Source organism: Chelonia mydas, chromosome 3 (assembly GCF_015237465.2).
Source record: "Chelonia mydas isolate rCheMyd1 chromosome 3, rCheMyd1.pri.v2, whole genome shotgun sequence".
In the NCBI taxonomy this organism is placed as follows: Eukaryota; Metazoa; Chordata; order Testudines; family Cheloniidae; genus Chelonia; species Chelonia mydas.
Window position 1 is genome coordinate 201,572,208 of NC_057851.1, and position 25,154 is coordinate 201,597,361.

At 51.3% G+C, this 25,154-nt stretch overlaps 1 protein-coding gene across 1 annotated transcript in view; it reads right to left on the reverse strand.

Annotated features, from left to right (window-relative positions):
* MERTK (MER proto-oncogene, tyrosine kinase) overlaps positions 1-25,154 on the reverse strand; it is a 61,102-nt gene that overhangs the window by 24,028 nt on the left and 11,920 nt on the right. Inside the window, exons 3-8 of the mRNA XM_037896331.2 lie at positions 23,191-23,291; positions 22,702-22,875; positions 11,563-11,649; positions 8,417-8,532; positions 2,793-2,976; positions 1,150-1,301 (exon numbers count right to left, since the gene is read on the reverse strand). Of these exons, the coding sequence (XP_037752259.1) occupies positions 1,150-1,301; positions 2,793-2,976; positions 8,417-8,532; positions 11,563-11,649; positions 22,702-22,875; positions 23,191-23,291 (814 nt within the window). The remainder of the gene's footprint in view (positions 1-1,149; positions 1,302-2,792; positions 2,977-8,416; positions 8,533-11,562; positions 11,650-22,701; positions 22,876-23,190; positions 23,292-25,154) is intronic.

The following is a 25,154-nucleotide window of genomic DNA, read 5'->3' on the forward strand; positions in this document are numbered from 1 at the left end:
CTCAGGCTAGTCTGGCTTGAAGAAGAGGCTAGTAGCTCTGGGTCTTGAAGGCTTTTGTAACTGGCATTGCTGTAGCCCAGAGAAAACAAGCAAAAACAACAACAAAAAAGTCAGAATTTTAAGCTCAGGATTAGGGCTGGCTGGAAAATAATTCTGTTCCACAAAAAATGGTGAGACTTCGGAATTTGTTTCCGTTCGGCTATGGAACAAGACTGAGACTTTTGGAAATCTTTCATGAAAATCTGAGAGAGATTTGGAGCAGGGACTTCAACCCTGATCTCCCACATGCTTGGGGAGTGTCCTCACCACCAGGCTCTTCTGTCTGCTGGGTCCCTCACTTATCCTCTGAAATTCCAGCCTGGACCTGAGAAACTTTCCCTAGGGAAACGGTGTCAAAATTGGCACGTTTCCGCCAAATGTTTCTGTTAGGATGAAAGGAAATTTTCCAACAAAAAAAAAAAAAAGTTTCACTGCATTTTTTTGCCAAGTTCTACCCAAGATCCCAAATGCTCCCTTCATTCTGCCCTCCAAATGAAGAGACTCCCCTCCTGCATACACTCGGGAGAGATCCATGGAGTCACACTGGGATAAATCCCACACAAACAAGATCCAACTTGGAACCCAAGAGCCAGATTCTCCCCGGCCATGTACCTCATCGCCATTTCCATCTGTAAAAGCTACCGAATCCGAATTCCTGCTCCAGAGATCTTAACAAACCCTCCAGCACAGGGAAGAGCCCCTCAAAATACTAACACGTCACATGCAAACAACGTCTTATTTGTTTTTTTTAAAGAAACCCCATAAAGAAGCGATAAACACCACACACTTTTTCTTGCTTTGCAGCTCCCCTTTAAGACAAGAACTGGCACAACAGCACTGGCTAATATTTTTCGTTATGAACTGTATTTGGTAAGCCAGGGCAGCTCTGTACAAACACACACCACGGAGCCAGTCTCTGCCCCAAAGAGTTTATAAATGCTGTGTATGGCTATAGACAGCGTTGGTAGCTACAGACAGATGGAGGACCATCAGGGATCATTGAGAGGACACCTATCGGCAAGAAAGACAGCGTCGCAGCTGCCTGGCCATTGTCGAGATTTTTGTGGCCATCACGTTACATTTAGTTCTTATATTTCTTTTCATACTCACAGTTATCTCTGAGTTCTGCCAGGTGTGCAGTAGCCTGTAGCCCTGCAGCTCTCCATGCTTTCGCCCCAGGTGGGGCTTTACCCATCTGACTTCCAGGGAGGAGCTGGACACGTTGAAGAACACTGTGACATTCAGAGGTGGAGTAGATGGGGCTACAAGACACAAACAGAATCACATCCAGAGCTAAGAAAACCAGGCAAACGTGCCCATCAGCAACCCATGTGGATGTGGTAGGGCTCCTGGGTCACGGAACTGAACTTGGGACCTTCTGTGTCTCACAGATGGAGGCCCTGATCCTGCAGGGACTTTGGCACTCACGTGGAGCTCATGGAAGGCTCAAGGCTAGTTCTTTAAATAACCCCCTCTCTAAGTCACTCTGTCCAAACGGCCATATTGTTCAGATTCCCTGAGCGCACCCCGTGGCAGGAGAGCCATGGGGAGTGGGTGGCTTTCCAGGCCCTGAGTCTCACACGTCTAGCTACTGTTTTCGGCACTGCAATAGCTGCCGCGCGCACGTGCCAGAAGGCTGCGGGGATGGGCAGGGGAGCGACTGAATAGGAAAAACCCCTCATCTTGAAGCTGCACACTCCCCTCTTTTGGGGGGACCCCGGCTCGCTTCCCCCACCCCACACTTCCCCACTCCGAGAGCAGGGAGCAGCCAAGACAAAGCTGTATTTCATAACCCCCACGCGACCCAGGACCCAGAGCGCCAGCACCGTCACCACGGGGTGACACCAGCGGCTGCTTTAGCTGGGATTTCCTGCAGACAAGACGTGGACGGGGGGAGGGGGCTAACTCCCAGGCCGTGTCTCCCTACAAAGGCCCCCGCAGCATGAACCGAGACGCTCTTCTCCTACGCAGTGGGCGCTGCTGGCCCAGCATGGTCCCAGCCCGAGGGGGCTGTGCTTGGCCTGGAAAGGGCCAGAGCCAGCCGCACGGTGAGGAGTGTGAGGAGCCTCTTTCCTCACCCTCAGCTCATGCACCTGGGTCCCTCCCTCAGGCCTGACAGCAAGCGCCGGGGGTGCCCTACTGCCCTGCCGGCTGGGCTTACACAGCCCCAAAGAGCCAGGATCTGCACTGTCGGGGGCACAGTCAGGCGCTGGCTGGTAGGTGCAGTGCTTCTCTCTAAGGGGCCCATCCTGCACCCCGATTCCCATGGATCAGGAGAGAGCCCAAGCCCAGCTGGCCTAGGGCTGATTCCCCCAGCCCTGTGCCTGCTGCAGTCAGGGAGCGGAGTGCGGGGGGTGTGTGTGTGTGTGTGTGTCACACGCTAGCAGACCAGCGTGGGAGTGTGCAAGTCACTGCACCGAATGGAGCCCAAATACTCCTCCCAACCATGGCCCCCAGCTCCCCCCAGCCACCCCAGGCCTGGCTGGACGCTGAGGGCAATGGAAGCGACAGGGGAGCCGCCTCCCCCAGAGCGGAGGAAATACGGCAGTGAGGGCCAGCTGGCCCACGCACCCGCCGGCCTGCACTTCCCAGTGCCATCGACCACGCAGTGCTGCCGTGCGCTGGTGAAGGAGCTCCTGGGGACCCATCCCTTGGGCCTCAGCATGGAGCGGTCAGTGCCCTCTCGGCAAACTGAACCCCGCATCAGAGAGCCCCCAAAGCACAGACAGCCCCGAAGGACCGTCTCGTCCTACCTCCCTCAGTTGTGCTGGCCAGAATCCAGGGGCTGAACGAAGACCAGCCAACTTCATTCCCGCAGGAAACACGGATGCTATACTCTGTCATGGGCTGCAGCTGCTGGACTCGGTACAGGTGAGGCGGCACGGAGGTGTTCCAGGTCAGAAATGAGCCGTTGCTCAGTGGAGCCGCTTCCCTGACCTTCGTCGGAAATCAAACAGGGACACGCATGAGTCAGTAAGAATCTGCCATGCCAGAGGCACGTTAGGAATCTGAAGTCTGTAAACAGGATCCAGAATTCTGTCCTTCCTCTGCTCTTCCCTCCACGCTCTCTTAACTCTTATGGGGAGGAGACTGGGGGGAAAGTTTCATGATAGGCAGCAAGGCTAAAACTTCTAATAAACACAGCCTACCATAAGAATGGCCACGCTGGGTCAGACCAATGGTCCATCCAGCCCAGTGTCCTGTCTTCCGACAGCGGCCAATGCCAGGTGACCCAGAGGGAATAAACAGAACAGGTCATCATCAAGTGATCCATCCCGTCACCCATTCCCAGCTTCTGGCAGACAGTGGTGAGGGACTCCCAGAGCATGGGGTTGCGTAATCATCAAGTGATCCATCCCGTCACCCATTCCCAGCTTCTGGCAGACAGTGGCGAGGGACTCCCAGAGCATGGGGTTGCCCGTGTTCTCATTTTAGAGGAGGACACAAAATATCTATGGTAAAATGCACAGCTGCTCTGCTGCGTGCGCCCTGATGTCAACAGAGGAACACACACAAAGCGTAACGCAGACACAAGGACTTGGAAGCCGTCGCTCCTGGTCCTGAATTCCCACTCTAAAAGCTCAGCAAGGCTCTATTCCGAGAAACTTCTTTGTTACTGACAAGCCTCCCGAAACTGCACAGACCCTAAACAAGGAGGATTCTGCAGCATTATGAGGGAAAAAGACCATGGAAGGTGGCAGGCCAATGTATTTAACACGTCGTTTTCCTTGCACTGAATTACTCAGAACCAAAATACATTGTCAGGTGAAAGGCACGACAAGGGACGAAGCAGCCAGTCATAACAAGAACTAGATGCAGTGAGATTAGATGGGAGTCACAGAAAGATCAGGATCTTATCTTGACCCTACAAGGATTTGACTCAGCTGTATTCTGACTTGGACTTTCGGGGTCCCACCTCCGGCTGAACGCTCCTTCGTGAGGTCTATGATGGACTCTTGCAACAAACCCAAACCTCACACCATATGAAATGTCACCTCTCACTGTGCACTCCTAACAGCTGCCCCATGCTGCTGCTGCTGAAGAAGAACAAAGCATGAAGCCAATTAATACTCTGGAATCTGCTAGTGAGTTATCCCCTTCGCTGAATTAAAATGCTCTGCCTTTTACGAGATGGGAAACAGCCCAGTGAAAAGTATCAGGTTAAAAATGTGAAAAGTCTTCCAGAATTTTGACATACAGAGAAGACGGCACACACAGAGTACCCCAAACCTTCTAGTTAGTGCCCCAAGATTAAAAACCAGCACTTCAGCTGGGTTCCTGCATGCAAACCAGCACACTATGCATCACGCTTTGCTTCAGAATTCCCATGCCCGGGACTGCAGCTTTTTAAAAAGAAGAAGAGTTGAGACACCGTCCGGTCTGAAAGCGTGGGCATGGATTTCACCAAAACCACCCCCAGGCCTGGCGCTGCTTTATGGAAAGCCAGCAACGCAGTCAACCACACTTGGAAGAGGGATGGATGTTATGCAGCCCTCCATGCGCGCTCCACCTTTCCTCCTTTACACATTCAGCAGAGCGAGATCCTAGTACAGAACAAAACTCTCACCCAGTCTGCAGCATGGGCTGGAGTTGTGGGAGGACCTCTGAAGGGTGTAAGAATGAGAGGAACCAGAAGAAGTAATCTAACCAGCAATTAACCAGCAGAAAACTCAAGCTATCCACCAACCTTACCAACAGTACTGGAGTTCTATCATCACTAGAACTTCCTCGTCTTGAATGGCTCCCCCAGGAGACTATTTCCTAGCTTCAGGCAAGCATGCAATTTCTTCTCTTCCCCACTCTATTTTAGAGTGAACCACTGAATAGGAAGTTCCCAACTCAGCTTGAGTTTGAGGCCTTGTGCTCCACATAGGTTGTTGCAGGACGGCCAGTAGCACCGGTCTGTAGGACGGCCAGTAGCACCAAAGAGAAGGCCACATGTCTGGTCTTAGTGCGCAGGCCCAGGAGACAAGGGCCCTGGAGTCAGCATCGACACTGGCTCACTATGTGGCCAGGGGGCAACATTCATAAGCAGAGATGAGGACAGTTCATGTCGGATTCCCAAACCAGACAGAAATGCAGGGTCAGAAGATCATCAGATGCTGCTAGACGCTTTGGCAAGAATGTTTAGAACAGTGACCAAAACCATCTGCTGCTGATGCTGGCTCATGTATTGTCATAAATATCGTAGTATGTTTCCAGCTGCTGTATCCCCTTGTCTCAGCCCTACGCAGTCAAATGTGCAATGAAGAGTCAAAGGGGCAAAAGAAGGCACCGGCTGTGATGGGCCCGATTCCCAGGGGTGCTGCATGCCCTCAGCCCTCGCTGGCTTTGTCCAATCAGCACCTCCGGAAGTCAGCCCCGTTACTGTTAGATCACAGTAAGAATCAAGGGAGGAGGTGACAGAGAGAAACATGATCTTTGAAAAGCACCTGCATGACCACAAGTCAGATCTTTTTTAAGTAGATGGCGGGGGGAGGAAAGAACATCCCCTGAGACACCCTGCATCCAGACACTGACACCCAATTCTCTGAATATTCTGGGGGAAACCCTGCATCCCACAGCATCTTCCCTCAGAGTGCTCTCCCTGCAGTGATGTTACCATGGGGGGAGGGATAGCAAAAATTGGGGATTGGTCCTGCTTTGAGCAGGGGGTTGGACTAGATGACCTCCTAAGGTCCCTTCCAACCCTGATATTCTATGATTAGCTTCCTGCAGACGGCTCACCGGGGGCCCCCATCAGTACTGGTCAAGGTGATGCACGGCACTTTCCAGGAACCGATCGCTAAAAGGGGGTTGAGGGATGTGATTTACATCGTCTTGTTGAGCGGTGAACACGTGCTAAATACAGAGGGCCCAGTGCTACCTTTGATACAAGTCCCTAACACCTCCTGACCTCAGCAGGAGGTGGCTGTGCATGCCTAGGGGTAGAATTTGGTTCACAAAATCCTAAGCAAAACCTTAGCAACGTTACTCCGAATAAGGCTGAGATATGTATATCTAGAACGTACGATCAGCGACCAGACATGCAAATGGATTCCTAAAATGCAGGTGGATTGGTCACAATTACGAATTCTAAATCCCTCTGAGCCTTGTAGATTCTTTCCAGAGAGGAAAGGAGGACTTGTGGCACCTTAGAGACTAACCAATTTATCTGAGCATAAGCTTTCGTGAGCTACAGCTCACTTCATCGGATACTGTAGCTCACGAAAGCTTATGCTCAAATAAATTGGTTAGTCTCTAAGGTGCCACAAGTCCTCCTTTTCTTTTTGCGAATACAGACTAACACGGCTGTTACTCTGAAACCTTTCCAGAGAGGGGCAGTCAGACACGGATCATTCGGAACTGGAACACAGGGCTCGGTTCCTGCTAGCTGGGGCAAGGAGAGCACTCGCTATCATCACTTACAGGGTCAAAAACTAACTACCTTTGGCAAGGCAGCATCACCGGAGCCAGGCTGAACCGCTCAGGAGGTGTGAGTACCGTGGCTGAGTCACTGCAGTTGTTCTTGCCAGGAATCACATCTTGTTTTCGGATTTAAAAGGCTATTTCCTAGTGACAGGTCATGTACATTAACTCACAGGAAATTCTTTGTCCCTCCACCCTACTTCCTGAGCTTGAGTAAGAATGGAACGTTAAAGGCCACGCTCACATTAGATTGGATTGCGTCCCCAGAGACCTTTCACTTTCACCATCCCTCATCCATAGAGGGTTATGGAAGTGTCAGAGGAGGAGTCATTCAGATGCAGACACAGTGGATGTGACTGAGGGCAAACGGAAGGAAGCCGGGTCTCACTCACTATTTTTATTATGTAAATTGTCCAAGATTTTACTTCATTCACAGGCCAGGTGCTATCAGAGCCGTGACTCATGGGGGTGCCATGGAACGCTAAAGATGTGACCTGACCCCTCTCGGATTCCATCCTGGCCCCAGGCATTCCTCCTGCCGCCATCCAGACCCTAGCGTACTCCCTCAGCTGTGCCGGGCGACTTTTAAAAGGCAGATTTCCGCCACCACAATGCGTTTAAGCCAAAGGACATTTTCCCTGAAAACAGATGCAACCTTTAAAAGGAGCGCCCTAAGATGTACGCGCCCGACTGAAAGGGTTAATAACGACGGGGCTGGAAAGTACTGCCGTTCTGAATGAGCCACGGCACAGAGTGGTGTTTAGTTACCCTCAGCCGGTCCCTATTCAGCAAAACTAGCTATTATTCCGATTACGGTAAAAACGAACCCGTTATAAACAGTCACGAAATCACCGAAGAGCAGAAAAAGGCCCTGGGCCTTGGAGCACCCTCTGCCTTCCCAGGTTAGAGCTACGGGAGAGCTGCCTGCAGGATTGGCCCCAAAGCGCCGATAAAGAAATGAATATCTGCACTTGCTCAATCATTTATCAGGAAGCCAACTTCCTTCTGATGGCCAGCAGAGTGCTGAGCGCGGAGAGGTGTCCTGTATCTTTGAGTCTCCCTGGGGGCGCTGTGAAAGCTTTATTTTGCTTTTGACGTGCTTTATCGGCACATCAAACGGGACAGATATTAACGCAACATAAACCTTTTATAGCTTCTAAACCGCGTCAGTGGAAAACCTGTAGCTGCCAGCGTGGATTCCCCCCCCGCCAATGGCCAGGACCCTGCTTTAAAAGTGCCATTCTTCCTGTCAGTCCAGCAGCAGTAGCGTTGCCTTGAGGGAAGCTGGGCTCCGACTCAAACATCTAGTGTCGCCTTGTGAGCATCTGTCCGTGTGTCAGGCGGTTACTGGCGCCAACACTCTTCCTCTGCCCAGTGTCCCAGCCAAACAGCTGAGCTGGGTGCTGGGACCAGGGGAGAGCTAATCAAGCACCCTGAAGGCATCTTAAAAGCTGTTTCTTCTACTTCCTCCAGGATTCAAATCCGAGATGCCCCCAACCCCAGTGCCCACGGGGAAGCCGGCACTGCCTTTGCCAGCCTGCAGGTGTCTGGCCAGAAGGGACCTCATGGCTTTGACACCCTAACCCCATGAGGGTCTTGACCCTTCTGAGACCCCAGAAGACCAGCCCAGCAAGAGACCAGCAACGTGCTGAAAGCACACGGCCCGCCAGCTGCTCCGCACAGGCACAACCCATATCTTTTGGCTGGTCCGGCAGGGCCTCCCCACCCGCAGAGGGAACAGCAGCCTGTGTTCTTATTTCTCGAATACAGAGACGGCCTGAATATCCTCTCTCTTCCACCAGCGTGGACCAAGTGATTTACCCGAGCGTCAGTGGGGCTCCCCCAGCTTCTGCTGGTGCATGCGCGAGGAGAGACAGGCCCAGCATGGCTGACTAGCTGCCTGCAGCCTCCCTGCAAGCACCATGCGGCAGCAAACACAAGCGGCTTGAACCACAACGCCAAGGCTTACCTGGAGGCGGCAGCTGTGCAGAGGCGAATAGCCGTCAAAGCCTGGCACCCAGGACACCACCAGGCTGTGCGCTGTTCTATTCAGGACATGCACGTCAGTCGGCGCGGCTGGAGTTCCTACAGGAGAAAGCCAGGCCCGGTCAGCACTAATGCATGTGAACACAACGCAGGCTGCCAGCCGGCTGCGGTGCAAAAACGCGCATGTGCAAGCTCTGGAGGAGAAACACCTGAACGCTGAACTCAGTGCTGTGGAGGGGGCGAAGCCTCCTCAAGAGAAATAAGCTGGTCCGTCCCAGGGCTGCTGTCTGGGACCAGGGGAAGCAGCACCACCACTGTGGAAGGCATATTCAAGGAGTGGCCTGACATAGAGAGGTGGGGAGCAATGGCACATGGGGGTCCCCGGGGCTGCCCCCCGGGGCTGGGAGCTTGCCTGGAAGATTCGTGCCATTCGAACCTGCAGATCGGGAACTTCCAGTGTGCACCAGCAGCGTCTCCACGGAGTAACTGCTGTGCTGCAGGTGAGCGCCTGTTAGAAACCACCCCGTGCTGTGCGTGGCCGTCCCATGCAGACTAGTCCTAGGGCCACGCTCATCTCCGCAGCACGGTCGTGAGCTCAGGTGCGCTCGGACCCCGCCGGGCCGCGAGGAGCAGCGTGTGCTCAGCACGAGAGTCTCCAATGGGTGTCACTGACTTCACACGCCATGCTCTGTCCCTTCGCCCCAGAGAGCTGCTCTCCCTGGCCAAGGATCACCTGCCCCTGGCCGCTGCCCACTCTGAACGGCAGGAACCCAGCTGGGTTGAGCCGAGCGCCAGTCAGAACCCCGGGCAGACAGCTATCAGCAGAGCGGTGGCCGCAGCCCTGCGAGCCCAAGTCAGGAGTCTGGCTGCCGTGCGCTGGGCAGACGTACCCTCTGTGACAGTCAGAACTGTGTCTCCTTTCACGGGCCCGGCGCTCAGAAGTGGGTGACAGGATGGTCTTACGGGGCAGGGGAGAGGGGCAGGGGTGCCAAAGGGGTTAAGGGAAGGCTTTCTCAGAGAAGGGGGACACAGTGCTGTGTGTGAAGGCCAGGAGAAAGCTGCCTGCTGAGGGAGCTTGGAGGGGGATGCAGCTAGACCGCGGACTGCCTCCCTGAGCCCATCCCAGCTGCCCAGGAGATGCTACGGGACAGGTCAGAGGCAAAGTGCAGAGCTCACCATTATGTTTATATAACAATACATAGCGTCAGTTTATTGCTGTCTCCACGTGCCTCCCCTGTGCCAACAGTGAGCAGCGGACTGGGAACAGCACCTGCCCATTCTTTAAATGTCCCCTGAGGGGCCAGGTTACCCAAAGGAAGAAACGAGGCCTCTGACCCTCCATGCGGGATACCTGCTCCCTGCACTCTCCCCTTCCCCGGCCTCCGGGACAGCTGCTGCTGGCTGGGCCCTGTTCCCCCCAGCCTGGGTGTTGCTGCCATCTGGGCCCTGGATGTGGCACCCTGAGGTGCTGGGACTGGGGGAAATGACTTCCCAGAGCCTTCAGCATCATCCCTCACTGGGATGGAGGAGCACAGGGAGTCGAACACCAAATGGGTGAGTTAGTCAGGTGCCCCCTTTACAACCCTAATGTATGGGGCAGACTGTTAAAAATACAGGCCACGCAGGCACTCTTCTTCGAGGTACACGGCTAGGCAGCCGAGCCCAATCGTGTGTGTGTGTGGGGCCAGCAGCACCAAGAGCTCAGCCAGGCTGCTGGCAAAGCCCTAAGGGAGTGACTGTGGCTGTTCGCAGCCCTGTGGATCGGATCAGGGCGGCTACTCTGAACACGCCAGCCGGGACGAGAGAAACTGAGCTCCAGAGGCTGGGGGTGGGAGCGGGGACTTGTTCAGGAGCGCCGGACACAAACTCCACGTGGAAACCAGAACGCAACAGACCGTCTTCACCTTTCCTGGAGCCGTCTGCACCCGCTCTGCGCCCGCAAGCTGAAAGCAGCGCTCTGCGTCGGCTGGGAGCGCGCGGGCTCCGGGAAAACACGCCCTTGGCCGCCGGGCGACTCCCGCTCGGGAATTCCTGGAATTCCCGGCACTTCCCATGGAAACGCTGAGGCTGGCTCGGACCATGAAGGAAGGAAGGGAGGGAATGGCACAGCCTTTCTGAAACTCCCCTCAGTTTGACAGCTCTGCTTTCATGCGAACTCTCGGGTGCTTCCTCCCCCAGTCACAGCCCTGCTGACGCCCAGCTTTCCAGCTAGCAGAATCCTGGCAGGGGACCCTCGGGCTGAACTGGCGTCCGCCTTGCGGCCATACTCCTCAGGGGGTTTTGTTGTTGCAGTGGCCAGCAAGGGAGCGGAGGGCAGCATGCTCTGCTGTGGAGGGGAGAGAGACAGAGCAAAGCACAGAAATGCTGTGCCTCCATCCAACTCTCCAGTCCCTTAGGATCTCTGGGGCTTCTCCAAGAATCTTAGAGCATCTGTGGGTTTGGTGCGTCTTGTCCTCTGGGCTAGGGGCAATACCTGCTCTCCCCAACAATACAACCTGCAGGAATCTCTGCGTGGCCTGGGTGAGGTCTGAGACCAGGCTTTGGAGCATAGCTTCCAGTGCAATAACTAGAGCTGGGCAGGAAACAGTTCTCCTGTCCGGCAAGAATTTTTTGAGATTTTTGAAAATATTTTCCCACCCCAAATTGGGATGAAAACTTGAAATCTTGAAACTGTTCGCCACCCAAAAATGCAAAAATATCAGACTGGGTCAAGTGAAACACTGAGATCATTTCTAAAGGATTCTTTCTACGCTGACATTTTTTTGTTTTCAGAGTTTTTTTTTTAAACGAAAAATCAAATTTTAAATTTTAAGACATAGCGTCATGTTGACCTGAACAACCACACTTTGTTTTGTAAAATGTCAAAATGGGACATTGGATGATTCTGAAACTTTGTTTTCCAAGCTTTTTCCAAAACAGATTGAAACTGACCCTTTCCGCTACAGTCTTGGTTTTGATGAATCGGCATCTTCTAGTGCAAAATTTGTTGTCCAAAAATTCCCGACCAGCTTTAGCAATAACCTCATTCCATGTCTCACTGCCATGCGGGCTCAGGTAGGGGCCACAGACAGTCTACTAGGCAGAGACCTTGGCAGAAGTAGTGCGACAGATTTCATGTTCATCACTTACCTTTTATATTGATTTTCACTTCATTCGATGCAGTTAGTCCTTTCCTGTTGTGAGCTTCACAGCTGAACACTGCAGTTTCGCTAAGACCTGCAGTCGGATAAAATAAACAGATTTAAAGATTTTATTAAAGCTAATGTTAAAAAAAATTATATAATACATAGGTTGGGAAAAGAGTGTCTGTATATCTGGGTATAGTGCTAAGATTATCCACAAATACAAAGTTAGTTTTTTAAAAGTCATACGATACATAGAGTACACTATAACAGGACAATGGCCAGGCGGTGGTGAATGTTAGCAGGACAAGGGGAAGTCCTTTCACCACCCTGTATTTCTTTCAAGCTCATTTAATTTCATTCGCCACACAAAGATACTAATTCCCAGGTGTCGTTCAGCTAGCTATGAACCATGCCTGATCATCAACACTCCTTCACACATGAGGAAGAGAATTTAAGGGGAGACTTTGCAGTTTCTGTGAAATGCTCAGGGAGATTACAGAGGCTATTAACATTAAAAAATCAATAATAATAATGGGGAATTTCTATTATCCCCATATTGACTGCGTACATGTCACCTCAGGAAGAGACGCAGAGATAAAGTTTCTTGACACCTTAAATGACGGCTTCTTGGAGCAGCTGGTCCTGGAACCCACCAGAGGAGAGGCAATTCTTGATTTAGTCCTAAGTGGAGCACAGGTCCAAGAGGTGAATATAGCTGGGCCGCTTGGTAATAGCGACCATAATATAATTAAATTTAACATCCCTGTGGCAGGAAAACCACCACAGCAGCACAACACGGCAGCATTTAATTTCAGAAAGGGGAACGACGCAGAAATGAGGAGGTTAGTGAAACAGAAATTAAAGGGTACAGCGCCAAAAGTGAAATCTCTGCAAGCTGCGTGGAAACTTTTTAAAGACTCCATAATAAAGGCTCAACTTAAATGTATACCCCAAATTAAAAAACATAGTAAGAGAACCAAAAAAGAGCCACCGTGGCTAAACAACAAAGTAAAAGAAGCAGTGAGAGGCAAAAAAGTGGAAGTTAAATCCTAGTGAGGAAAATAGAAAGGAGTATAAACACTGGCAAATGAAGTGTAAAAATACAATTAGGAAGGCCAAAAAAGAATTTGAGGAACAGTTAGCCAAAGACTCAAAAAGTAACAGCAAACATTTTTTTAAGTACATCAGAAGCAGGAATGTGACGCCAATTTTTAAAAAGGGCTCCAGAGGTGATCCTGGCAATTACAGGCCTGTAATCCTGACTTCAGTACCAGGCAAACTGGTTGAAACCATAGTAAAGAAAAAAATTATCAGACAAATAGATGAACATAATTTGTTGGTGGAAAAAGTCAACATGGTTTTTGCAAAAGGAAATCATGTCTCACCAACCTACTAGAATTCTTTGAGGGGGTCAACAAGCATGTGGACCAAGGGGATCCAGTGGATATAGTGTACTTAGATTTTCAGAAAGCCTTTGACAAGGTCCCTCACCAAAGGCTCTTACGCAAAGTAAGCTGCCATGGGATAAGAGGGAAGGTGCTCTCATGGATTGGTAACTGGTTGAAAGATAGGAAACAAAGGGTAGGTATAAATGGTAAGTTTTCACAATGGAGAGAGGTAAACAGTGGTGTCCACCAGGGGTCTGTTCTGGGACCAATCCTATTCAACATGTTCATGAATGATCTGGGAAAAGGGGTAAACAGTGAGGTGGCAAAATTTGCAGATGATATAAAATTACTAAAGATAGTTAAAACCCAGGCAAACTGCAAAGAGCTACAAAAGGATCTCTCAAAACTGGGTGACTGGGCAACAAAATGGCAGATTAAATTCAAGGTTGATAACTGCAACGTAGCACACTGGAAAGCATAATTCCAACTATACATATAAAATGATGGGGTCTAAATTAGTTACCACCACTCAAGAAAGATCTTGGAGTCACTGTGGATAGTTCTCTGAAAACATCCACTCAATGTGCAGCGGCAGTCAAAAAAAGTGAACAGAATGCTTGGAATAACTAAGAAAGGGATAGATAATAGAACAGAAAATATCATGTTGCCTCTCTATAAATCCATGGTACGCCCACACCTCGAATACTGTGTGCAGATGTGGTCACCGCATCTCAAAAAAAGATGTATTGGAATTGGAAAAGGTTCAGAAAGGGGCAACGGAGCAGCTTTCGTATGAGGAGAGATAAATAAGACTGGGACTCTTCATCTTGGAAAAGAGACGGCTAAGGGGAGATCTGATTGAGATCTATAAAATCATGACTGGTGTAGAGAAAGTAGATAAGGAAGTGTTCTTTACCACTTCTCATAACAAAAGAACTAGTGGTCACCAAATGAAATTAATAGGCAGGAGGTTTAAAACAAATAAAAGGAAGTATTTCGTCACACAACGCACAGTCAATCTGTGGAACTCCTTGCCAGAGGATGTTGTGCAGGCCAAGACCATAACAGGGTTAAAAAAAGAACTAGATAAATTCATGGAGGATAGGTCCATCAATGGCTGTTAGCCAGGATGGGCAGGAACGGTGTCCCTAACCTCATAGAATCATAGAATATCAGGGTTGGAAGGGACCTCAGGAGGTCATCTAGTCCAACCCCCTGCTCAAAGCAGGACCAATCCCCAATCAAATCATCCCAGCCAAGGCTTTGTCAAGCCTGACCTTAAAAACTTCCAAGGAAGGAGATTCTACCACCTCCCTAGGTAACGCATTCCAGTATTTCACCACCCTCTTAGTGAAAAAGTTTTTCCTAATATCCAGCCTAAACCTCCTCCACTGCAACTTGAGACCATTACTCCTTGTTCTGTCCTCTTCTACCACTGAGAATAGTCTAGAACCATCCTCTCTGGAACCACCTCTCAGGTAGTTGAAAGCAGCTATCAAATCCAGCCTCATTCTTCTCTTCCGCAGACTAAACAATCCCAGTTCCCTCAGCCTCTCCTCATAAGTCATGTGTTCCAGACCCCTAATCATTTTTGTTGCCCTTCGCTGGACTCTCTCCAATTTATCCACGTCCTTCTTGTAGTGTGGGGCCCAAAACTGGACACAGTACTCCAGATGAGGCCTCACCAATGTCGAATAGAGGGGAACGATCACGTCCCTCGATCTGCTCGCTATGCCCCTACTTATACATCCCAAAATGCCATTGGCCTTCTTGGCAACAAGGGCACACTGCTGACTCATATCCAGCTTCTCGTCCACTGTAACCCCTAGGTCCTTTTCCGCAGAACTGCTGCCTAGCCATTTGGTCCCTAGTCTGTAGCTGTGCATTGGGTTCTTCCGTCCTAAGTGCAGGACCCTGCACTTATCCTTATTGAACCGCATCAGGTTTCTTTTGGCCCAATCCTCTGTTTGTCAGAAGCTGGGAATGGGCGACAGGGGATGGATCGCTTGATGATCACCTGTTCTGTTCATTCCCTCTGGGGCACCTGGCACTGACCACTGTCAGAAGACAGGACACTGGGCTAGATGGACCTTTCGTCTGGTCCAGTATGGCCGTTCTTATGTTCTTTTATTTTTAAAAAGTTATTTTTTCCCCCATGAACATGAATAACCCATTTTTGCACTAATCACTTCAAATTTGCTGTAGGCTGCATTTCTGCACATGCAGCCCAGGAAACGGGAGGAGAAAGGTGACACCCTGGTCCCAGTGAAGCCAGGCGCCAGATACTATCGTGATGAGCGCGGTATAAAAACCTATGTAGAACTCCTGCTGACTTCAGTAGGGTCAGGATTTCACCCAAATACTTTAACTAAGAAGCAGAGAACGTAAGAGTGTGAAACCGAGGGGGAAGACCCAGTTCTGTAGCCCACAGCAGCGGCTGTTGCCCCATTTGAGAAATGGAGAGGCAGAAGGAGGAAGAACCCATGAGAATAGCCTTTCACCCTTTGGTTTGTTTTTAACGATTGCTCACGTCATCCAAGTGTGATAACAGCAGCGGAACCCCCCAGGGTCCAGATGTGACCCCCACCCGGAAAACAGTGCCTCACCCAAAACCTCACTTCTTACCAACGGGAACGTGAGCCTTGTGCAGAAAGGAGCATCCTGGCCCGCTGCAAGGGGCCTGTGCGTTCTGGGGAATGTCGCAGGATGGATTTAACCCCCTCCACCCCCCCAGGACCTGCTGGTGCTGCCAGCTGCTGTGGCCACAGGGGTTGTGCTGCGTGAGGCTCACACTGCTCCCTCCTAAACATGCAGCAGAGGTGGCTGCCCTGGCAGTTTAAAGAGCCACTTGAAGAGCTCCCTTCTTTTGCATTTCCTAGGCACAAAGAGCAAGACACGTCCTACAATGACAAGAGCCGGCTAGCCCACCCCTCTGTCTGTTCTGTGGGCACAGGACCAAAGCCCCCCGCGCCCTGTGCAGCACCTGTTCCTAAAGGCAGGGGAACTTTGATGCTAATCTCCAGGCGGGACTTTTAGATCGGGTCCACCTCTGTCTGCCAGTACCCTCACTCCCAAAGAGGAACACTGGGGCCCAGATGCTCAGCTGGGGTGACGTGACGTAGTACACTGCAGTCCACAGGCTCTGCTGAGACGCACCAGCTGTGGTCTCGGCCCTGGGCTTTTATAGACGGACCTCAGTCTCTGGCCATCCTGGGAGTTTTTAGTACCCTACCTGCCCTTAAGTCAGGCCAGGGAAGTTTAAATCTCATACAAATATTTTAGCGCTAGTTTGGAAGGGCCCAGAATTCTGGCCCTCTCCCTGCCAATGAAACCGCTCGACCTGCCCAGGTCCACGCTGGGGTCGACAGGGAAGGGATTTGAGAGATCCCTGCTGGAAAAGGATCTGGACTGAGGGGTCTGGTGTGCTCCAGTGGGGACAGACAATCTAAGGCTGACTGGCTTCTAGCTAAAACACTAGGATGAAGGCATTGCTTATGCTTTGTGTTGGCCTTTGCTGATCACAAAGGAATGTCAGCAGTGCCCTTATCTGAAAGGGCGGCTTACCCAGTGGGACAGAGGCCAGAATACCAGGCAGTGCTTCCAGAATCCAAGAGGAAAGGAAAAGTATGTACACAACATGTTGTGGGATCCTCTGGATACCACAGTAGACTCAGAGTCTGGGTGTCCCCTTTCCCAGCCCACTTCCTCCTCGGCACGATCCTACACGCTGACGCCGGGGACACACTGTTCCTTGGTGTGCAGGACACAGAGACAGGCCACTGAGACCAGGGCTCTCCTTAGGAGTTTGGGGAGGGCGCCCAAACTTAAGTGCCTCACTTGAAGTAACCAGGGGGCAGCAATTCTTTAAGCCACCTCTGCCGGCGAGGGGAGGAGCCCAGCAGCCCCTCTGCAGCGGAGCAGAGCTGCCCACCTACGCATTTTTTGCCAATGGACAATCTGTCTCTAAGGCAGCGATTTGGAGGCGCCGTGTCCCTGTCCACCGCAGGGTATTTGAGTGGGAGGGGTATATTTTCCTACTTACAGTGCCCCTGCTGCCCACTCCAAGGATGGGGTGGGAAGCTGTAGCCCTTGCTGGTCAGCATGAGAGCTGGGGAAAGGAATCTTCCCATCGCACTGCTGGTGCGTTCTGCTCTCAGACGGCCTCCCGGAGCGGCAGCTGCCAGCAAGCCCTATTACAGTCCCAGCACTGCTGCCACGATCAATCACCGGCCCAGAGACGCGCACCGGGGGTAGGGAAAATGGTCTCTCGGTCCATAGGCTGCTCCAGCACTGAAACACAAGCGCTTGTTATGGGTCAAATCCTGACCCTTTAAAGTGAATGGACGCTTTGCCATCAGCTTGGCCCTTTGTAACTAGACCATTGTGTAGTGGGCTAATAAATCAGACCTAACGTGTTGTGAATTATTCATATTCAGAGCCTAGACTACTGCAGAAGGGCCAATGGGTTCCAAACTTAAAGGGTACAGTAAGGAACATAAGCACATAAGAGCAGCCTTACTGGGTCAGACCAATGGTCCACCCAGCCCCGTATCCTGTCTTCTGACAGTGGCCAGTGCCAGGTGCCCCAGAGGGAATGAACAGAACAAGGCAATTAGCACGTGATCCATCCCCTGTTGCCCTTTCCCAGAGTCTGGCAAACAGTGAAACAAACCAGTGAGTTGTTAGAACTTGGTTCACTTTACATCTTCCGGAGCGCTGGCTCATCTTCCAAACTGCCCAAATCCACAGATCGCTCCTTTCCCAACCTCTCCGTATTATTTATCACTATTATCCCTTATTCCCGCCACACCCCAATATACGTTCCACACATTGAATCCACTCAGTAAACAAGGGCTCATTCAGTTTCCGCTCCCATCAGACTAGGAGGCAGAATGTAAAATAAAAATGAGCAATGCTCAAGAGGACATTTTGATGATGGATATCAAGATTTCATCCACACTTGGATCCCCTTTATGATTATACAAGCAAGAGCTTAATGATTGTAGGAGTATTACCCTCATTAGATATACATCATATTACAACACCATTAACTGGCGTGTAGTTACAGAACTGTTCTAACTTTTGATAAGACTAATTACCACCAATTCTAGCACTGTGCCTGGTATCTCCAGGGGGAAGAGCTTGAAAAGTCTGAAATAAAACATGTTGCAGGTTTCTGAGGAATTCCTAGTTTCCATTCAGATTTTCATAATGCTTCTCAGCATCTGACTGCTTCTCTTAAAGTTAAATATCTGAGGTGGAAATGTGGAGTTTCCTCACTCCCAGTATTTACAGGGGGGTTACCATGGAGTTAATGTACCAGGATTCTAAAAGACAGACAGGAATTCGGCCGGAGACTAATTGCGCAAAGCTGAGTAAAGCAGACATGAAGGACAGCTTTTGGTTATATGAATTAATGGTAATGACAGCTATCAGTAATTAGAACTGGGCTGTAACTACAGTATAGCTACTCTTTAATTATCATAGAAGTATTATAAAGTATGTAGGAGAGAGAGAGCCTGGAGCGCAGGGCCTGGTGCAAGATTCGAGGCCTGAACCAGAGGCCGTGAACCAAAATCAGGCCCTGGATTAAAGCAGATGTTTACAAGTGCGCCGTCTGATACGCGACCTTGGCAAAAGTATTGCTAGCGTGGCTAAAACACAGGTACTTCTAAGAAGCAACAGATACTGGGTGTACGTGAGAACACACTCCAGAAGATTAGCCCAGGGTCATCCTGAGCTAACGCCAGATAAGAGGATGTTTTGCCCAAGACACCTGGAGCATAATACAAAGGGAGGTAATAAGCAGGTGTCCTGGAACAGGTGAAGTGGCACGGAAGATGTTTGTCTCAGTCTGTAAAGACTGGGGTACCTCACCTTAACCCTTTGTGTGGCCAAGGGGGCATCAGAAAGTCCTGCTGCAGACTGGGCTGAGTCCTTGCCACAGGGTACTCGTGTTTTAGCATACCTGTAGCCATGGAGCCAGGGCAATAAACCTGGCCGAGTGCCTTTGTCACTGAACTATGCCAGTGGTCGTTCTTTCTGGTAGTGCTATCGAGGTCTGCTGAACCAACTGTTTGCACAGGGCTGGGAGAGCGCACGCATACACCTAAATGACAACAAAGTATGCCCACCTCCCACTGAAATTAATGACAGGTCCGACTAGCTCTAATAGTGCTCCCAAGCCTTTTGCACAGTGGTGTTTGTCAAAACTAACTGCCTTCACTTCCTAGCCACTGACTTTTACTAATGGGACTTAACCATTTGCATTCGGCTTTTTGCATGTTTTTGCAAGTTTCGTTTCCAACGTTCTCTCCTTGGGATATATTTTTCAGCTGATGTGATGTTATGGACAGGTCCTTATTCACGCTCCTGTTCTCACAGTGTTAAGAAACGCTTGGCACAATAACCCAGAATTGTTTAATGGGGAGCAGGGGTTATTCACTTGCTTCCTTCCTTACTTTTACATCTCTCTGAAGTTTTCCTGTTTTCGATTAAAAATCCCATAAAAACAAGGCAATCCTTGTATTTCAGTCCTATCTGCCTGGCAGAGCTGGGATTTCCCAGCGTTCTTTCCAATGGTTTCAAAACGCTTTTGGAAAGAGGATTTATTTTTACCTTCTAATTTTCTAGGCCATAATCACGGGGGTCAGGGTCTTACACTGAATTTTTTACACTGAATTTGCTCAACCAAACAGCCCTTGCTCATGCAAGTTGTCCCTTTGATGCCAATAGGGTGACTTGTGCAAGAAAAACTGCTCCAACCATCGGACCTAGAGTTTGCTAAACATAGACAGAAAATGCCGAAGGGATGAGTCAGATCTTCCAGCTTTCGCTGCCTTCTAAAATCTCGCTCTGGAGCCCAAAACATGCCAGCTATAGCATACCACATGTACAGCTGGAAGTGAATCAAGCAAATTCCCCTCTTTGATCTTTTATGGCAAAATCCTCCTGGATTTTACATCACAGTGGGAATAAGGTCTGTTGCAGAGAGGGCGTGTCTCTCTCCCTTACTCATCCTGGTTTGCCGGGTCTCTTCCCCCTCCCTACCCTCCATGCACATCCAAAGCTCTTCTACATCCCCATCTGTTCTCTCTCCTGGGGTCCCCTGGCAGCAGCAACAGAGCGTAACCAGGTGCGATCTCAGCAACACTCACACCAGGGTCACGCCAGGCTGTAGGCCAGAGTGAAACTCAGCAAGCGCCTCTCGGGAAACCACGTGCTAATGCTCAACCCCACGGAGCGATGAGCCTGGGGAGAAAGCTAAAACCGGGGTGGGGGACGACCAAGGGCCCTGATCCTTGGCTCCAGCCTAGGAGTGCTCGGTGCAATTCAGAGGAGTTGCAGTCCCATAGCTGCTCTGACCTACATTTGCGGCCAGTGGCCTCAGGGGAAAATCCAGCCCAGGAGCCCCGGGGATCCTGCACCCACTATAACTCTCTTAGATCGCTCATTACACGGACGGACTGAATGCACCTCATCCAGCTCCCACGTGTGCCCGCTTGAGAGCTCACCTCCCGCTCAGCCCTGCCTGTTCTCACGGACGCTTACAGCAGGAGTCCCGAGGATCCAGCCCTTAGAGGAAAGGAAATACATGCAGTGACCCGGCCATGGAGAGGACCCAGCTACCATGCAGGAAACGCCGCTTTCACTTCCTCATTTCACTTCATTTCCTCCCGCCCCAGCTCAGAGGCCTACACAGCAGTTTTACAGCCCCGTGAGCCTGAGTCAGCTGACACGGCCCAGCTGCGGGGGGGGGCAGTGTTAACTGGCGTGTAGACACACCCTAAGGAGACTGCTGCATGGGCTGGCAGGGGACCCGACCCTCAGAAGCACCATAGCAAAGCTAGAGCCACCTGCTGACTTCCCTTGCGATTCTGGGCTCTCTGCACCAAGACGTGCATCTTCTTATCAGAAACAGCCTCCTCCATAGACTTGGTGCTCGCAGTTCCCTGGGGCTGCTGGCTGGAAAGGTCTGTTTGTAGGTGCAAACTTCCTCGTCAGAAGAAATTTCCAACCCTAAACTGAAACCAGCTCGAAGCCCCAAAACCAGCCCTTTAGCTTCACGTGACCAAAGCCGATCTGTATCTCCCAGTGGGGAGACATAGCCTCTGCCCCCCTTTGGGAGCTACTTGGGGTATGACGAGTGTCCCCGTCCATTCCACTTCGCAAGCCTCAGCTCCGCGGCTCCGTGTTCCTGCCTGACTCAGGAACGGGGATCGAGTCTGCTGACCCACGCAGGTCCCTGGGCCCGCAGCAAGCTGCGCTATCAGACAAGCCTGAGCAATGACTTTGTTTTCACCCTCACCATACTGAGCCTGGAGGGGAAGGCAAAGCAGGGACTTTCACCTCAGGAACAATCAGTTCAGCTGAGTTAGGGCTCACTTCACACCCTCTCCATGCGCTCACTCCAAGTGTAAGGCATTGTGCGGCCACGCAAGAGGCCCAGTTCACAGGGACGTGCAAAATCCTGTTACCTCCCAAATAATTCATGGTCCAGCTCATTCGAGTCAGAGAGTTAGCTGAGCTGAAGTGGTTTCACTGTTCAAATTTGGGAGGAGATCCCTAACAAGTGCTGTAATATACCTGCGCTCACAACCCCCCTACACTAAACCATGCCGTGCTCCGAGGTTAAAGCCAGTTCAGGTCACTGGGCTAACCAGGACTCCTCGGGCCTTATCCCACGGTTCTTTGTGCTGAGCTGCTCTCGTGTGAGAACGGTGGAAAAACTCGTCTGTCCTTCTGGGCACATGGGAGGTTGGGGGAGAAGGTGTTGTAGGCGGGCACTGGAGGACTACCAGCACTGGAAGAGTTTAGCCTGTGTCCTTGCTGCCAAGCAGGCGGGTTACCAGCCTCACAGGGGCTCTAGCCTACAGCCCCAGATGGGCCAGAGAGCCCAGGCTGAAAGCAGCATCGCACTCAGCCAGTGTGTGTGGATGGGTCAGGGGTTGGGGAGACACCCCAGAAAGAGCCTGGGTTAACTCTGCAATGAAGACATACCCTTATGGGCAGCACGCACCCAAACAAACCCTCCACAGCCAGCTAAGGCTCCTCATTTAACACACCATGTTCCTCACTTTCACTGACGGGTTCTAGAGCTGGGTCCCACGCGCTCGAATGGGCAGAGTAACACAGTGTACGCCCCACATTCCCCACCACCACCGTGTAACAAAGCATGAACCCTGACCTCAGCGGCATCACCACACCGGTCTGCTAGACAGCCCTGCACCGGGGAAGCGTATGACGCGGGAAGAGCCCTCGATTTATAGACTTCGAGGCCAGCCGGGATCAGCACAGCCCTGACCGGCCGGGCCTCCTGCAGACCGCCAGAGACCCGCAAACAATCACTGCAGCATCAGCCCCTGGTGGGGGTCACAGTTCAGGTTCTGCATTCTAAGGTGGTACGGAGGAATGGGGCGTGGCACGATCCCCGTTAGGCCAACGTGTCCGTCAGGGCAGGGTTTGACTCTTTGTCTATCAGTGCAAGGATGTAACCGTCAATTCGACAGGGGAGCGAGCCCTGCAGCGAGAGGAGATCACGTCTATTGCAGAGCAGGATGGCTGAAGGCAAGGGCCACTGTGTTCCTGGCTGCTTCTGCGTGCCAGCCGTTAGCCAGGCGCAGCCAGCCAACCGCCCGCCAGTGAGTTCAGTCGGCGAATGCCAGCCAGCCAAGCCGGGTAGCCGCGGAGCTTACCACGCTCCTGTTGTGGCGATGGCCCCCCGTGCGCTGAAACCGCCCCCGGGCGACACTCACCTGGCAGAGTCAGGACCGAGGGGGAAATGTACGGCTGGTCATTCACCCTGCTGCTGTTCCAAAACCAGTAAATCTGCACGGGCTCCGGGGGCCCCACTGCCTGGCATGTGAGGTTGAACGGTCTGTTCCTGGTAACGTTCAGCCTCTGGGGCTGCCGAAGGAAGTGGGGGAGCCCTACGCAGAAAGACGAGGAGACGGGCACCTTAAAAACACTTGCAACAATAATACTACTAGTCAATAAGGTCCAGGCCTGCCAGCATCGCTGCCAGGGCAACGGTGGCTCTCAGCACAGGCATCGTGTGCCCTGGCACCTGCCTCCCATGCTGGGTAGCCCAGCCTGCTCCACCATCTCCGGCTCCTGGACTGCTCATTCCCACTCCCGTCCAACTCCCGCCCCCACTGCCCAGCCCCGTGCACAACCCCTGCCATGAGCTCTCCTGCCAGTGCGCTGGCATTGTTACTAAATGCCTCTTTCAGGCCCCGGCTTACCTTCCATCTGGACGAAGATGGGGTCTGACTCAATTTCCTCATTGTGGATTTTCAGTTTGCAGCTGTAGGACCCATTATCAGAGCGCTGAGCATTGGTTATGCTGTCAGGGGAGAGGAAAGGATTCACCTCGAGACTTATCACAGCAACAGCTTCCGTGCACTGGCACAAAAGACGAGAAATGCTGGAACACTTATGCTGGATCTCAGTAGGTATTACCCACAAAAATGGCATTAAAAGAATGTTACGGTTGCAAAGTCAAGCACTCAAAAGATGCAACCTTCTTGTGTATATGCATTATGATACAGTCTTTAACTGGACTCAAAGACTTTAAGGCCAGAAGGGCCAGTCACGATCATCCAGTCTGACCTCCTGCACATTGCAAGCCACCGACCCGCACCCACCCACTCCTGTAACAGACCCCTAACCTTTGGCTGAGTTCTGAAGTCCTCAAATCATGATTTAAAGACTTCAAGTTACAGAGAATCCACCATTTACACTAGTTTAAACCTGGAAACGACCTGTGTCCCATACTGTGGAGGAAGGCAAAACACCCACTCAGGGGAAAATTCCTTCCTGATCCCAAACATGGTGATCAGTTAGGCCCTGAGCATGTGAGCAAGACCCACCATAATTACTGGATCACCTGCTTTTTCCCCAGAAGACCCTGCTTCATTCAGTCCACAGGGCGGCTGGTGCTCACTTACTGAGCAGCTGCCGAATAGATTGTTTTATCCTCAGGATTTAATGTGTGGGTCTGTGGTTGCCACTATTCAAACCCTGCTCTGAAAACAGAATTATTAACGTCCTTCTAGGCTTCTCTATGGTGCGCATCGGCATCGCTGCCATCGTTAAGTGCTTCACACATTTCTTAACGTTTATTTTCTCATGGCACTATTACCCCCACAGGACAGGAGGGGAACTGATGCACAGACAGGTTACAGTCACAAGTGCCCACTAATTCTGGGAGCACAATTTGAGACACCCAGGACCTGATTTTGCAGAGGGCTTAGCATTATATACATTCCAAACCCAGCTCCCGGGGACTTCAGTCGTGCTCTGAGACCTCAGCACTTTTTACATCAGTCCCCAGGGTCTCAAGTCAGGCACCCGGTTAACGAGGAACACACACTTAGTGACCCCCCTGCACAGGAACCGTGCGGCAGATTCCCCCCCACCCTCCTAGCTCCTAGTCTCAGTCTCTCCCTATGGCATGGGGCTGGAAAGGCCTAGGGATAGCATTTTCCAAAGCACTTTAGGGGCATAACCCCATCCCCTTACAATGGGTACTCTTAGGTGACTTTAGGGGCTTTTGAAAGAGAAGAACCTGATGCATGCTGGGACGTTTGCTTTGAGAACAGCACATGTGTTTGTTTCAGGATTGTCTCACAGCTGTCCTGTTACAAACCATAATGGTGAAAAACACAGCTCTGGGGCCCTCTTGTAAATGACAGTCATGGACAAGCTCGGTTTTTCCATGGACTCAGAAGCTGTGTGGGAGGAGGATGCGGGAGGGGACAGTATCTGTGGGAGTCTATGTTTGGCTTAAAGAAAAGGAGTACTTGTGGCACCTTAGAGACTAACCAATTTATTTGAGCATAAGCTTTCGTGAGCTACAGCTCACTTCATCGGATGCATCTGATGAAGTGAGCTGTAGCTCACGAAAGCTCATGCTCAAATAAATTGGTTAGTCTCTAAGGTGCCACAAGTACTCCTTTTCTTTTTGCGAATACAGACTAACACGGCTGTTACTCTGAAACCTATGTTTGGCTTAGTGGATCTTCCTTTCCTTTTCCTCCCTACACTGTGGGTTTCATGCAGCCGATTCCCGCCTAGTGAAGGTTATGCCATGGTCCTGGGTCTGAGTCCTTGCTGAATGCCATCACCAGCGGATCTGACCCTAGGACAGAGAGGAGCTCTGTCCCATCCGAGAGCCAAACCTTGCCTCCTGGTCCAGCCGTTCCGA